The sequence below is a fragment of the Callospermophilus lateralis genome, chromosome 10, assembly GCF_048772815.1.
Source record: "Callospermophilus lateralis isolate mCalLat2 chromosome 10, mCalLat2.hap1, whole genome shotgun sequence".
Taxonomy (NCBI): Eukaryota; Metazoa; Chordata; class Mammalia; order Rodentia; family Sciuridae; genus Callospermophilus; species Callospermophilus lateralis.
In genome coordinates, this window is record NC_135314.1 from 1,533,851 (window position 1) to 1,546,908 (window position 13,058).

General features: G+C 52.6%; 1 protein-coding gene across 1 annotated transcript; it reads left to right on the plus strand.

Moving 5' to 3' along the window:
- The first annotated feature begins 726 nt into the window (after positions 1 to 726).
- Sumo3 (small ubiquitin like modifier 3) lies at positions 727 to 11,067 on the plus strand. Its single transcript, XM_076868388.2, has 4 exons — positions 727 to 871; positions 5,071 to 5,199; positions 7,910 to 7,981; positions 9,786 to 11,067. The coding sequence occupies exons 1-4, from the start codon at positions 851 to 853 to the stop codon at positions 9,900 to 9,902; spliced, it is 339 nt and encodes a 112-aa protein (XP_076724503.2). The 5' UTR covers positions 727 to 850; the 3' UTR covers positions 9,903 to 11,067.
- Positions 11,068 to 13,058: the final 1,991 nt, after the last annotated feature.

The following is a 13,058-nucleotide window of genomic DNA, read 5'->3' on the forward strand; positions in this document are numbered from 1 at the left end:
TTTGTGGGTGGTTGGCCACCCCACCTAGAACTTCAGGACCCAGGAATCTGTGCAGGCTCACTCAACCAACAAAATGTGGGTTATCTTCAGTGGATGAGGCTTGCAGGCCTGGAACATTCCCGGCCTGCAACTGGGACCTTCACCTCAAGTCAGTGAAGGGCTCGAGCCTATTCCGAAAGCCAGGACAGGTCACTTGCTTCTTTCCCTGGCCCCCTGAAGAGGGTTGGCCAGGCTGCCCTAATTTTCCTTTACCTCCTAGAAGCGCAGTCTGCACACAGGAAAGGGGCCTGGGCTCTGCCACGGAACTAAACATGGTAAGGGCGAGGTGGGTGGAACGGAACCACCAGGACAGGTGGTTCCCAGGCCCCGCAAGACACCGTCCAGGCCCTGACCTTGCACACCGCGGGGCCTGCCACGCCAGAGAGCCTCCCAGGCCTGAGCGCAGGCACCCACTACCCTGGGCCCCCGCCCCCACCCCGGCCCTGCGCACCTTGGCGCCGTCCCCAACCGGAAGCCTGGCGCGCCCAGGGTCCCTCCTCACCCTGGAGCTCTGCGCGCCCCCGGCCCTGCGCGCCCCCGGGGCTCGGGATACTCGGGGATCCGCCCCGTGACGCATTTCCAACCGCCTGGAACCGCGACCGGCCGGGCGCGCCCCCGAGGCACGGGGAGCGCGCATCGTGCACGCGCGCAGCCACGTGATGCCGCCCAGCCAACCGGCACGCCGGGATTTGGGGATAAAGCGCGGCCCCGCGAGCAGTTGCGGCGGGAGAGCGGCGGGGCCCAGAGCGTGACTCGCCCGCTTCGCGCTGCCTCTTCCGCCTCCGCGCCTCGCTGCTGTCGCCGCGCAGCCATGTCCGAGGAGAAGCCCAAGGTAAGCGCGACGACCGCCCCGCCAGCTGCCCGCAGAGCCGCCGCCGCGGGCCGCCAACCTGCCGGGAGCTCGGCTCGCGGACCGCGCCGCCGCCCCTCCCCCCGCCGGCGCCCGCGGCCCCCCCAGCGCGCCTCGCCACGCCCCCGCCTCGCCCGGCTCCGCCCCCAGCGCGCCTCGCCACGCCCTGCCTCGCCCGGCTCCGCCCTGGGGGCCCGGCTTGCCCGGCCCCGCCCAGATGGTGCCTCGCTCCCATATGGCTCCGCCCCGAAGTACGCCCCGCCTCCCGGGCCCGCCCTGGCTCCGCCCCCGGCCTACGTGCCCGCTCTCGACTCCGCCTCTTAGGCCCGTCAGCCTGGATCTCTGGGGAGCCGCTGGGCTGGTGGCCTGGGACCCGGTCTGCTCAGCCTGCCGTCTCTGGCTGCCGCTGTCGCTGAGCGCAGACCCTGCTGGCGAGTGCAGCTCCCGCGTCTGCACCTGGCGTGTCTTCCTCAGTCCTCACTCCGGTGCCACCGCCCCTCTCCTCGGCGTGACCTCTGGCTGTAGGTCGAGTCCAGCCTCCCAGGCAGCGCGTGACTGTGCGAGCATCAAGTCGTCCCTTCTGAGCAGTCCCATAGCTCCTTGGTGCTGGGACACCCCCATAGCAATCCTGGAGGGCAGACACCTATGACAGTCCTGGGCTGCACCCCTCTTTTACGTCCTGGGGTGGCCGCCCTCCATCTGAGTACTGAGGTGGGTGCCCACCCCCATCGCTGTCCTGGTTGCATGTGCTCACCTTGATGGCAGTCCTGTGGTGCATTGCTGGCTATCGCGGTACTCGGGCCCCACTGTAGTCCCTGGGAAGGCCAAGGTTGCTGACTCCTAATTAAACGGAAAGTTTTGGTCCTGTGTTCTGACCTGTGGGGGTCTGTTTTAATCAGTAGATAACAAAGTGTTGAGCCGAATGCTTTTTGCCTCTCCATCACCTGCCTGGTCCTGAAATAGATCACCCTCTCTTTCAGTTGAGGGCTCCTGGCTGTCAGGACGGGGGGAACCCACCCGAAAGCCTCGGCTGGCCCCATGAGTGATAGTTTTGAGGAAAGGTCCAACTGCAGCCCTGGGCCTTATTACACCACTGTCCACCCAGACACCTGTTGGGTGAGCACCTGTTGATCCTAGGCCAGGCACAGATGCCCTAGTGCTTTTTCGGTGACTTTGTAGCACAGAGCATGGGGTTGGGTGGGTTCTTTGTCTTATGAATTTGAATGAAATCCAGGGACACAAAGGGCAAGAGCAAAGTAACAGGATTTATTGGAGTAATAGAAAGCAGAGCTCCTGAAAGGGTGGGTCCCAGGAGAGGGTTGCCAATGGGTGTCTGTTGTCTGGGGTTTTATATGGTAAGATCAGAGGGGAAGAGGTTGGCCTTGAAGGCTCTTGACTGGAGGTTAAAAAAACAGTGGGTCTCTGAGTCCAGGTACCAGGAGTCTGGTGTTCATGTGTGCCCCTGTCCAATTAGGTTACTGTGTTGCAATTTGTTTTTTTTTTTGGAGAGAATATGGTCACTGGGTCACAGATGCTTCACTATCAGTTTCTTGAGCTTGCATGGGTTCTGGGTTTCTGCCTTGTTACATGGGAATGTGACCTTGGTGGGCCAACTTTCCTACTTGCTTCTCCCAGCTCTTTTTTTTGGGGGGGGGGGAGGTACCAGGGATTGAACTCAGGGCCACTTGACCACTGAGCCACATCCCCAGCCCTGTTTTGTATTTTATTTAGAGACAGGGTCTCACTGAGTTGCTTAGCGCCTTGCCTCTGCTGAGGCTGGCTTTGAACTCGGGATCCTCCCGCCTCAGCCCAGCTCTTTTCTACCTCACCTTCCCTTAACGAAGGTAAATATAATAAAATTTATGTGGTCTTTTCATTTTCTTCTTTTTTGATGTACGGGGATTGAACCCAGGGGTGCTTTACCACTGAGCTGCATCCCCGGCCCTTTTTAGTTTTTATTTTGAGATAGGCGCTAAGTCGCCCAGGTTGGCCTCAGCTTTCTTTCTTAACTCCTAAGTTCACTTATTAGATTCACTGAGGGCTGGGACAGTTCCCTCTTGGTGTCTCTGTTAGGGGGCCAGAGTGTCTCAGGCCTGCCCCCTGGCCTGTGCTGGCACCTGCTGTGCTTCTGCTGGCTTCAGGGTTCTAGTCCTGCATCTGTTTAGATGAAGAAGCCCTAGCATCCTTCTCTCTGGGCAGTGAAGGGGGAAGCTCAAGGGGTTCTGTGGCAGAGCAGGGCCTTGGGTTATTCACGTCCCTTGATCAGCATTACCACCTTGCCCAGGCCTGGAGCTGTGCTCTGGAGAGGGCTGCGGTTTGCAGGGCAAGCCTTGGCATTCCCCAAGAGGAGGAAGGCACTTGGCCACTGGCCCTCGCCAGAGGGGTGGGTAAGTGCTGCAGGGACATGCGTCTACCAGCTCCTTGCTGGAGCCCCTCACCCCAGGTGCCACTTTTCAGGCCACCATAGCTCCCTGGACAGGCTCTGCTCCTGCCAGATCTCCAGGGCTGTGCACAGGGAGCTCCACAGCTCATGAATGTGCAAGCCTTCCGCACCTTGCTCCCCTTTTCTGGCCAGGTGTGCCAGGTGTTCAGGGAGAGAGTGAGGGCGCCTGACTCTCCCCACTAGGAAAAGAAGGGAGCAACAGGCATCAGAGGGACAGGGTGCTTCCGTGGAGTCTGGGCTCTAGCACACGGTGAAAGCCAGGCCTGTGTGTGAAGACATACAGACTCTGCAGACTGCCCTGGACTTGGCCTTCCGCTGGGTCAGAGGGCCTCACTGAGTTTGTAAGAAACAGGTCATTCCTGTGGACTCCCAGGTAGCCAATCTGGTGGGCCAGACGTACTTTGGAAAACAGAAAATAGCTCTGGAACCTCACTTCCTTTTCAGACTAAGTGGCCTATATGGGTGGCTCACTGCCCCTTAACATAAACTTTGGAACTGATTCAAAATGTTCTTCCAGGCAACAAAGAACCCTCATTATGCTATTGTTCGGTAGCTTGTGTGTATCTTGAATTATATAAAAATAAAGCACCAGGATGACTGCCATCAGATAGGCTGATGGGTTTGGTGGGTGGGGATAGAGCCCAGGGCCTTATGCATGCCAGGCACCTGCTCTACACTGAGCTCCCCAGGACAGGACTGCTCGGAAGTGGAGACTTCACAGAGGTGGCTCCTCTGGTCCTAGTGATGGCATTGCAGCTGGGAGCCCCCGATGGAATCTGGTCCCACAAAGCCCCTCAGGTGCCAGGGTCCCTCAAGGTTGTGGATATTGATTTTTGTCTTACCAGCCACGTAACCTGTGGACATGTGTTCTTATTACCTTCATAAGAGCGATTCTAGGACAAAGGATTGTCTCTTAATTTTTTCCAAGATTGTTATTAAATGACTTTTTTTTTCTTTGACTCAATCAGCTTTTTCTGTGAGACTCCAGTTCTGCCCCACATTTCCTTATGCATGGGTGCTTAGTGAGAGGAAGTTAGAAATAAATTCTGTGTAAAAATAAAAGTCACATGAGTGACTCTGCATTGCTGGAGAATTTTAAGAATTAGGTTGGTTTTAATGACTTTTTAATAAAGACTTGCCTTTTAAAATCACAGTCATCTTTTTTTTATACCTTTATTTATTTACTTATTTTTATGTGGTGTTGAGGATGGAACCCAGCGCCTTGCACTTGCTAGGTGAGCGCTCTACTGCTGAGCCACAACCCCAGTCTCTATGCACATTATTTTAATATGATGAGAGAACAATATTTAACTTACATGAAAAAACATACATAATTCATTTTTGTACTGTGCACCTGTTATTGTACTATTTTTATTTTGTATGTATTGTAAGAATTAGAAATGGGCTAAATTATTTAAAAATATTTTGAGGCAGACTGAACAAGGGGAATGGAGAATGTCATTAAGTTCAGATCTTTTCATTTATCATTCAATATTTAATATCACATTGGTAATTGGCAGAACATTCTTTTTTTGGAGAGGTACTGGGGATTGAACTCAGGAGCACTTGACCGCTAAGCTATATCCCCAGTCCTATTTTGTATTTTATTTATTTAGAGACAGGGTCTCATTGAGTTGCTTAGTGACTGGCTTTTGCTGAGGCTGGCATTGAAATTGTGATCCTCCTAATTCACAATTATCTTGAGCCAACTTTTGAAGCTGTGTCCTGTCTCTTGCAGGAGGGTGTGAAGACGGAGAACGACCACATCAACCTGAAGGTGGCGGGGCAGGATGGCTCAGTGGTGCAGTTCAAGATCAAGAGGCACACCCCTCTGAGCAAGCTGATGAAGGCCTACTGCGAGAGGCAGGTGCGGGCTGGCCACAGGCTGCTGCCCCGGCTCCTAGGCGGCCTGGGGACGCAGGTGCCCTCCCTCCACAGATGCACCAGGGTTCTGAGGGCTGCCTCTGGCTGGGGCATGGGCATCCCCCATGTTCCTGCAGTTGGGACTCTTTGCCCACGCCTTCATGGGTAGTGGTGCATGTATGGGCTGACAGCTGAACCAGGAGCTGCAGCTGGCGTGGAGCTGAGATTCTCCTGCAGACACACTGCCCTTATCACAGTTTGGTTTCCAGTGTTTAGATTTGGGTGTGTGTAGTGCTGGGATCATGGGATTTTGGGGGCCTCAGGTGTGACAGGCAGGTGCTCTGTCTTGAGCTGCCCCCTTTGTTGACCAGGTTTCAAAGTAGTCAGCCTCCTCCGTGTCCTGAGGGGTCGGCCACTTCTGGATGCTGCTGCTAGTGTCATGTGAACTTGAGGGCCACAGCTTATGCTTCGGGCCACCTGTTTCTTGCTCTCACTAGGGCCCACCTGGTGTCCCTTGGGCAGGCAGGTGCTGTCCAGCAACCCCTACAGTCTTTGGATCCTGGGCTTGCTGCTCTTTGCTGTGTGCCTGTGGTGGGCCAGTCTTGCTGTTCCTGGATTCTGCCCCAGCCCTGTGGTTGGGTGGCCCTCGGCAGGGGCCTGTCCTGAGTGGGCCCCTGGATGTGGCGTGGCTTGTGAAACTGCCTTTCTTCAGCACACTGTCACCTCTGCTTTCCACACTGGCTTTGGCAGTCCCTGCTTCCAATATGTTTTAAACAAAAATCTCTGGAATGTAGACCTGGGCCTCTGGCCCCACTGTCACACCCTGCTCCTGGGGCAGCCGCTGTTGGCCCCTGGGAGTGCGGCAGCTGCACACTCACCTCCTCCTTCCTAGGCTGTGACCTTGTGAGATTCCCAGCTGTGAAGGGTGGGAAAGGAGCCCCCGAGGTTGCCCTCTGCACACTGTCCCGTGGCCCTGGGTTGGCATCCGTGTGCATTGTTGCAGCAGGACACGTCCACAGTGCTGGGCTGCTCTCTGCCGTCTTTGCTTTGCTGGTCTGTAGTGTCTGGGTGTTGGTGGATGGAGCCCCTGCATCTTCCAGTACTGGCCCCTGCCTCCCCTGCCTCTCTTGGTCCTGCTGAGGGCCTTGCGAGTTCCCTCTCCTCAGCAGCCTCTGCATCCCTTCCTTTCAGCCTGCAGCGCAGTTTTCATGACACTGATGATGTCCTGATACGGTCCTGTGTGTGGCCCGTCTTCTCTGTGAAGCTCTGTCTTGTGTATCCTGAGCTTCTTCCCAGGCCTGAGTTTCACCTTCCTCCTTAGTCTCCCTTTCCGTCTGAAGTTGGCTTCGACTAGGGGGTGCACTCTGTCCTTCCTGGTCGCAGTCCCTGGATTCTTGACCCTGCTGCAGTCACCGTCCTCCACGGTGTCCTTTGTCCTGCTCTGGATGTAGCTGTTGCTGTGGGTCCCTTCCTGGGCATTTCCCCCGGCTCTGTCTTTTTACACTGCCAGTCTTAGTTCTGTCAGGATTGTAATTTCCAACAGTTCTTTGTTCCGTCTGTTCTTTGCTTGTGCCTGTTGCTCAGCAGCAGCCAGCGGCTGTCACTTTGTGGAGGGCTCTGTGTGCACGCATGTGGCCCTTCTGGTGCGTGTCCCCTCTCCTCGGTGCCTTTCCCCTTCTGTCTGAGCTCACCTTCTGTCTTTCCTGAAATGTCCTCTGCCCCTAGTTCCCTGTGCATGGTGAAGGAGCAAACACCGAAATGCTGATGGTGCGTACTGTGCTCGGGGTGTGTTGAGGGGCCCACACGTCCACAGGTGCTGGCCTGCTGGGACTGCTGACTGGGGCACCCAGATGCTGCCATCTGAGGGTCACTAAGCGTCCCAGGAGTGGATGGCTCTGTCCTGCATCCTGGAACACAGGTGGAGGACTGAGGGGCTCAGGCCCATTGGAGTATGGTGCCTGCTCCCAAGTCTGCGTCTCCAGGAAGCGGACATTTTGTTGGTTGCCTTGGGAGGGACACTTGGTGCCATGACGTGGGTATCTGCTGAGCAGCCATCAGAATCAGCTGCATGCTGATTCTGTCCCCAGTTCACTGGCTGACCCCTCCTGCAACTCATTGGTTTCTGCACCCTGAGACCCGAGGTCCATGTCCTTGGACCAGCAGCCCCACAGCACAGCCTATTTGCTGGCTCCTCCCTTCTCCATTTGTCCTTAGGGTTTGTGCCTTTTCATTTCTCCATGTTATTCCTTGCAGCTTCTGGAGGCAGCCAAGTCGCACTGTACCCTGTTTGTCCTGTTGCAGGGAAGCAGAGCTGCTTGACCAATGAGTGTTTCTGTCCTCAGCCTCCTTCACCTGCTCCCTCAGGATGTGGAGGGGTCATTGCCCTTCCTTCCTGCTGCCCTCCATGTGGCCTTCTTGCCACCTGACCTGTGTGTCCACGGGGACTTTGTAAAGGGGGAAGCAGTGGTGCTGGCTGCACAGAAGCGCTGCTTGGCTTCTGGGTGGAATGGAGAGGGTGGATCAGGGAGGGGAAGGATGTCAGAGAGCCGTTTCCAGGGTGGTCCATGGCATCGATAAGGGCCACTGTGTTCATACTCAGCTGGGTCATAATTCAGTGCACATTCAGAATTCTGATATTTTGACAGGCATTCTTGTTCCTTGAGTTAAGCTATGTTATCTGGGATACTTAATGGTGATTGCTTTTTTCTTTCCAGGGCTTGTCAATGAGACAGATTAGATTCAGGTTTGATGGGCAGCCAATTAATGAAACAGACACTCCAGCCCAGGTATGAAGCCAGCTCTGTGTGTCCAGGACCTCCTCCCCATCTGCGTCTGCACAGTGACCATTTGGAATGCTTATTTGAGAATTACCGAGGGCTGCACATAAGAGAATGCCTTACGTTTTCTTGATCATTTGAATTATTAGATTTTAAGTTTTGGCATTTTGGGATGTTTTTCAAATGAGAACATGGCACTGTCAGACCTCACCCTGTCTTTGAGGTGGGATCTGAGTGTGGGGCTTGTGCTGTAGGGCCATTGGTGGGACTGCCATTGGCTTAGTCATGTTGATTTCCAGGGCCGTTGGTGGGACTGCCAGGACTCCTGCCGTGGCTCTGTGGACTCCTAGCTTGTGGTTGCAGTCAATCTGGCTAGACCTGGGCCTGATTCCTGTCTCCTGTGGCGTCTTGTGTGAGTGCTGTGGGTGGGCAGGGTGCCCGTCATGTCCTGTGAAGTGCAGGTGAGCACCCGCCTTCCTCACGGCAAAGGGCCTGGTGCTGTGGTGCAGAGAGCCCGTCCCTGGAGCCAGATGTTCTCCAGCTCAAGTCCCAAGTGCAGCTCTTTCACCAACACCCGACCCTTGTGGTCTCAGTCACTTGCTTTGGAGTCTCAGTTTTGTCTCCCTGTGAAATGGAGATGGTACTTGATTTTTCTTCCTTAGAGGTGGTGAGAATAAATTGGAATGTTTCACGTGAAAATATTTTTGCAAGACATTTAGTAGCATAAATATTGAAAATATTATTGCAAAAAATATTCTAGCCACCTTTGGAAATCATACATGACTAAGCCAAAGGGGTGGGCTCTGCAAGGACTCCCCAGGGAGGAAGAGAGCAGAAAGGGCTGGTGGGCATTGGGCTGGAGTGAGGAGCCAGGAGCAGGTGGCATGGAGGAGCAGTGATGCTTCCTGGCTCCAGCCTCCCCAGGTGTGTCTGCAGCGGGCCTAGAAGGGACTTCTGGGAAGCCTCCTGGGAGCTCCCACTCCTACTCCTGGCCTCAGTCAGTCTGGGGAATTGCAGAAGCTCCCATGCTTAGAGAATGGGGAGAGGTCGGAGGGTCTCTATCCCTCCTGTGTCGGAGGAGCAGGAAGCTTGTCCACCTCTGCCTTGGTCTCTGAGTGACAGGATCCCTGTCCACAGTGGGCTTTTACTTTGTGAACCCTTCCTTGGAGATCCAGTTGCCTTTGGGTTTTGTAGGCATGACCGTCGCACTTGCATGGCTAACTGGAAGCTCTTCACTGGAATTTGATTTTGTGTAGTTGTCCCAGGAATTTTAGATATTTCAGTTTACTTTATTTATTATTATTTTTTAATAATAATTAAATTATTAATAATAAGTAATAAGAATTACTTTATTTATTATTATTTTAGTTGTAGATGGACACAATGCCTTTATTTTATTTTTTTAAAATGTGGTGCTAAGGATCGAACCCAGTGCTTCCACATGCTAGGCAAGTGCTCTATCACTCAGTCCCAGTTTATTTTATTATTCATTTATTTTTTTGGTGGTGCTGGGATTGAACCCAGGGCCTGGTGCATGGAGGCAAGCCCTTCACCAACTGTGCTGTATTCCCAGCGCTCAGTGTATTTTTTAATCACTGTTTTTCTGTCAGAATTCTTAGTTGTGACTATTCTTCTGAGCTTTGTGGGAGCACACGAGGTGGGGAGCAGTCACTGTGATTTCCCTGCGTGCTGCACAGGAGGGGTGGCCCAGCACAGCAGGGGGTGACTAGGTTGTGTGGGGGGGCAGTCGGACATCTTCCCTTCCTCTGATGTTCCCTGTCCCTTCTCGCTGGGCTGCCTGGGACTGTGACAGCTGGAGATGGAGGACGAGGACACCATCGACGTGTTCCAGCAGCAGACGGGAGGCATGGCCTCCAGAGGGACCACCCCACACCCGGCCATCGTCCTTGCGTTTGTTATTGAATGGTGAGCGACCACGCTGATCACAGAGGAGTCCGAGAGAGACAAGGACAGTCACCGAAACGATCCTCCAAGCACTTCAAGTGCAGCTCAAAACTCTGCAGGGATGAGTCTACAGCTTACATTGGGCCAATCACATTGTTCTCTTTGTGAAATGAGTTTTAAGGTTTTGGGTTTGTTTTTGTTCTCGGTTTTGTTCATTGCCCCTCTCAAAACATGTTTTCCTTCAAACTTGTGGCCAAATGTTGGCTTTCAGTCTGTGGCCAGGCTCTCACCCCTGGAGAAGTGGTCACTGCTGGAGCTACTTGTCCGAATCACGTGGAGAGCTCATGTTCACACTGTGCATCTGTGGGAGAGTGGGGGGGGGGTGGAATTCCACCAGGCGCATTATTAAAATTCTAAAAGCTGCAAATGACAGACTTCATCAAGCATATGGTATAGTTGAAGGCAAAATACTGGAACACTTCTTCAAAGGTAAAAAACAAAATAAGTCCTTCAGTAATAAGGCCCAAGTGCTTTCTGCTCCTGAGTGTGTCCCCTCTGGGTCTGAGGCCCAGGATGCCACCTCTGCACTCGGTGCTTGGGTGTGGGTATGTGGGCAATGATTGGCACAACCAAAACCAGCTTTTATCTTTTCAAAACCAGGAAATAATTACCATGTTTCTCATTTGGTAATTGTATTGTGGCCTCAGATTTACTTCTAACAGATAATTATGGTCTTTATATAAAGTAAGATGAAATATCACTGAATTTGCAGTTATGTTGTATAAAAGAGCTGCTTCAAAGTGTGGTTGCAAAAGAAACCCACAGAAAGGTGACTTAGTGTTCTTATGGATTTTTACTTTGCCACTGTCCAAATAAGTATCGAAATTATGCATTAGAACAGTGACTCCAGTTCTGTGAGATATTTGGGAATCTTTACCAATTAAAATGTTCATAGTTCTGCCTATCGTCCTGTAAGGATCCATTGCTGCTTGATGGCCATTCTCTGCCTTTTATAGTCACCTGACAGTGACCCATCACCTTGCTTGCTTGAGATCTTGCAGAAATGTCCCCATTTCCTGTTTTGCTGTATGGGCTCTGGTGGGATGTTGTTGGCTCTGTTGTTTGTTCACCAATTTGTACATTATGTTACCCTTTACTACTGTAAACAGTAAAGATAGTTTGGTATTCTGTCTTTTGGCTTTTATTAAACACTGCATTTGAAGGTTGGGGCACATGTCATAACTCAGCAAGGCCTCTGGGGCACCTGCTTTGGAAGCTAGCTGCTGGGCAGTGGAATGCCCCAACACCTGCTCCCCCCACTGGCACATCATCCATGTGGTCCACCTTCCTTTTACCCAGAGTTCATCCTCTGCCCTCACAGAGCCCACCTTTCCTCCAGCCTCACCTTCCTTTTCTGGACTCCTATGTAAAGAGGAGGATGATTTTGGAGGCAGGTGAGTCTGGATGTTAGCTTGGGATGTTTCGGTCTTTGCTTAAGATGTGCAGTTGATGATAACTTATCCCCCCCTTTTTTTAATATAAATGTTTTCTTAGTTCTCAATGGACTGTTTATTTATATGTGGTGCTGAGAGTTGAACCAGTGCCTCACACTTACTGGGCAAGTGCTGTACCACTGAGCCACAACCCCAATACCACTTACCCATTTTGAAAATGAACTACTACCAATTTGCTTTGAAAAGTCTCAGTACAGGGGCTGGGATTGTGGCTCAACGGTAGAGCACTCGCCTAGCAGGTACAAGGCCCTGAGTTCGATCCTCAGCACCACATAAAAATAAGTAAATGAAATAAAGATATTGTGTCCAACTACAACTAAAAAATAAATATTAAATTAAAATTTAAAAAGTCTCAATATATGATGGTGAGACAAGACCAGGGTTGAGTGGCTGAGCTGATTTGGTCCATTGCCTGTGTGAGCACTAGGACAAAGAGGGAAGGCAGCTGGGACAGTGGAGCTGCAGGTCCAGCGATCAGCAGAAGCACATGGATTAAAGCACAGGGCAGAGATGGCACCATTTGCCAAATCACCTTCATGGCACATGGCGGGAGGTGGTCTGGGGTGCCTTTCGTTTGATAAAGGAGGCCAAGAGGTCTTTTTGTATGTAGAACAAAGTCACTTGAGCTTTTTTCACCTCAACAACCTTGAGGTTTTCCTTCATTTTTAGGAATTTATGTAAATTGTGAATTTGGAGTAACATCTTTTGGCATTAAGAAGCTTGGGGTTCGATGGAAGCCTTAGGGGATAGGGCCTACTGCAACCAGAGTTTGAGATGAAGCTTGACGCTCCACTTCTGTCTTGGGTAGTGGTGGTGTCTGGGTAAGCCAGGGGCCTTAGCAGCCAAGAAAGCCCATTATAGTGTTAGCACCTAATCACAGCATGGGACGCGGGACAGCTCCCTGGGTGGCTGGATTTTTCTCCACTCTCCAGGTGGTGTGGTGCAGCTCTTAATGTCGGGCTGTGCCCTCCAGCAGCTCATCGCCAATTTCTTTTGGGATTCTTGTCTCATAAATGACATTCACGGACAATAATAACCAAAGGCAAGAATGAAAGGAATAGGATCTATTCAAGCGACTATAGACAGCTCCTGCAGGGGCCAGAGACCCACCAGGGGTTGCGGTCTAAACGTATTAGTGGGGCATTGCTCAATGTTTGCTAATGGGGTCTTGGGGAAAATACCAATGCTATTGGTCAAAATGTACGCTGATAATCAGCCCCCGGAAAAGTACTTGGTTCGCCCTGGAGCCCGAACATTCTTGTAACTTCCATTTGGGTCTGCCTCCACTTCGGTTTTTCTGAGGTTCAGGGAAAAAGCTTGGCTGGAATGTTTCTATCGATTACTATCAATGAATAGTTTCTACATTTTGAAAAAAAAAAAAAACTTCAATTGGGGCCCATTAACTATTCCATCTTAGGCCCCCGTGCAACTCCGTGCTGGCTGAAGGGCCTGGTCCCAGGAGCCCCCACCCGCGCCCAGCAGCCAGGACCTTCTCCGCTGCAGACCGCGGGCTGGGGCCCAGCAGCCAGGCGCTTGCTCCCACTTGCTGCTTAGGAAAGCCACTCTGGTACACACCGGCTGGGCGGGACCCTCGCTGGGGGAGCGCACGACGCCGCGGGGCGCCCGGCCGGACCGCTAGGAGCTGCGCGGTGGCGGGGAGACGGGGC

What these genes read in the sequence shown, in the direction of transcription:
- Sumo3 (XM_076868388.2), top strand. Translation starts at nt 851, where the DNA reads ATGTCCGAGGAGAAGCCCAAG. An exon ending in AGGCCTACTGCGAGAGGCAG is followed by an intron (nt 5,200 to 7,909) that starts GTGCGGGCTGGC and finishes TTTTCTTTCCAG; the next exon opens with GGCTTGTCAATGAGACAGAT. An exon ending in AAACAGACACTCCAGCCCAG is followed by an intron (nt 7,982 to 9,785) that starts GTATGAAGCCAG and finishes GGACTGTGACAG; the next exon opens with CTGGAGATGGAGGACGAGGA.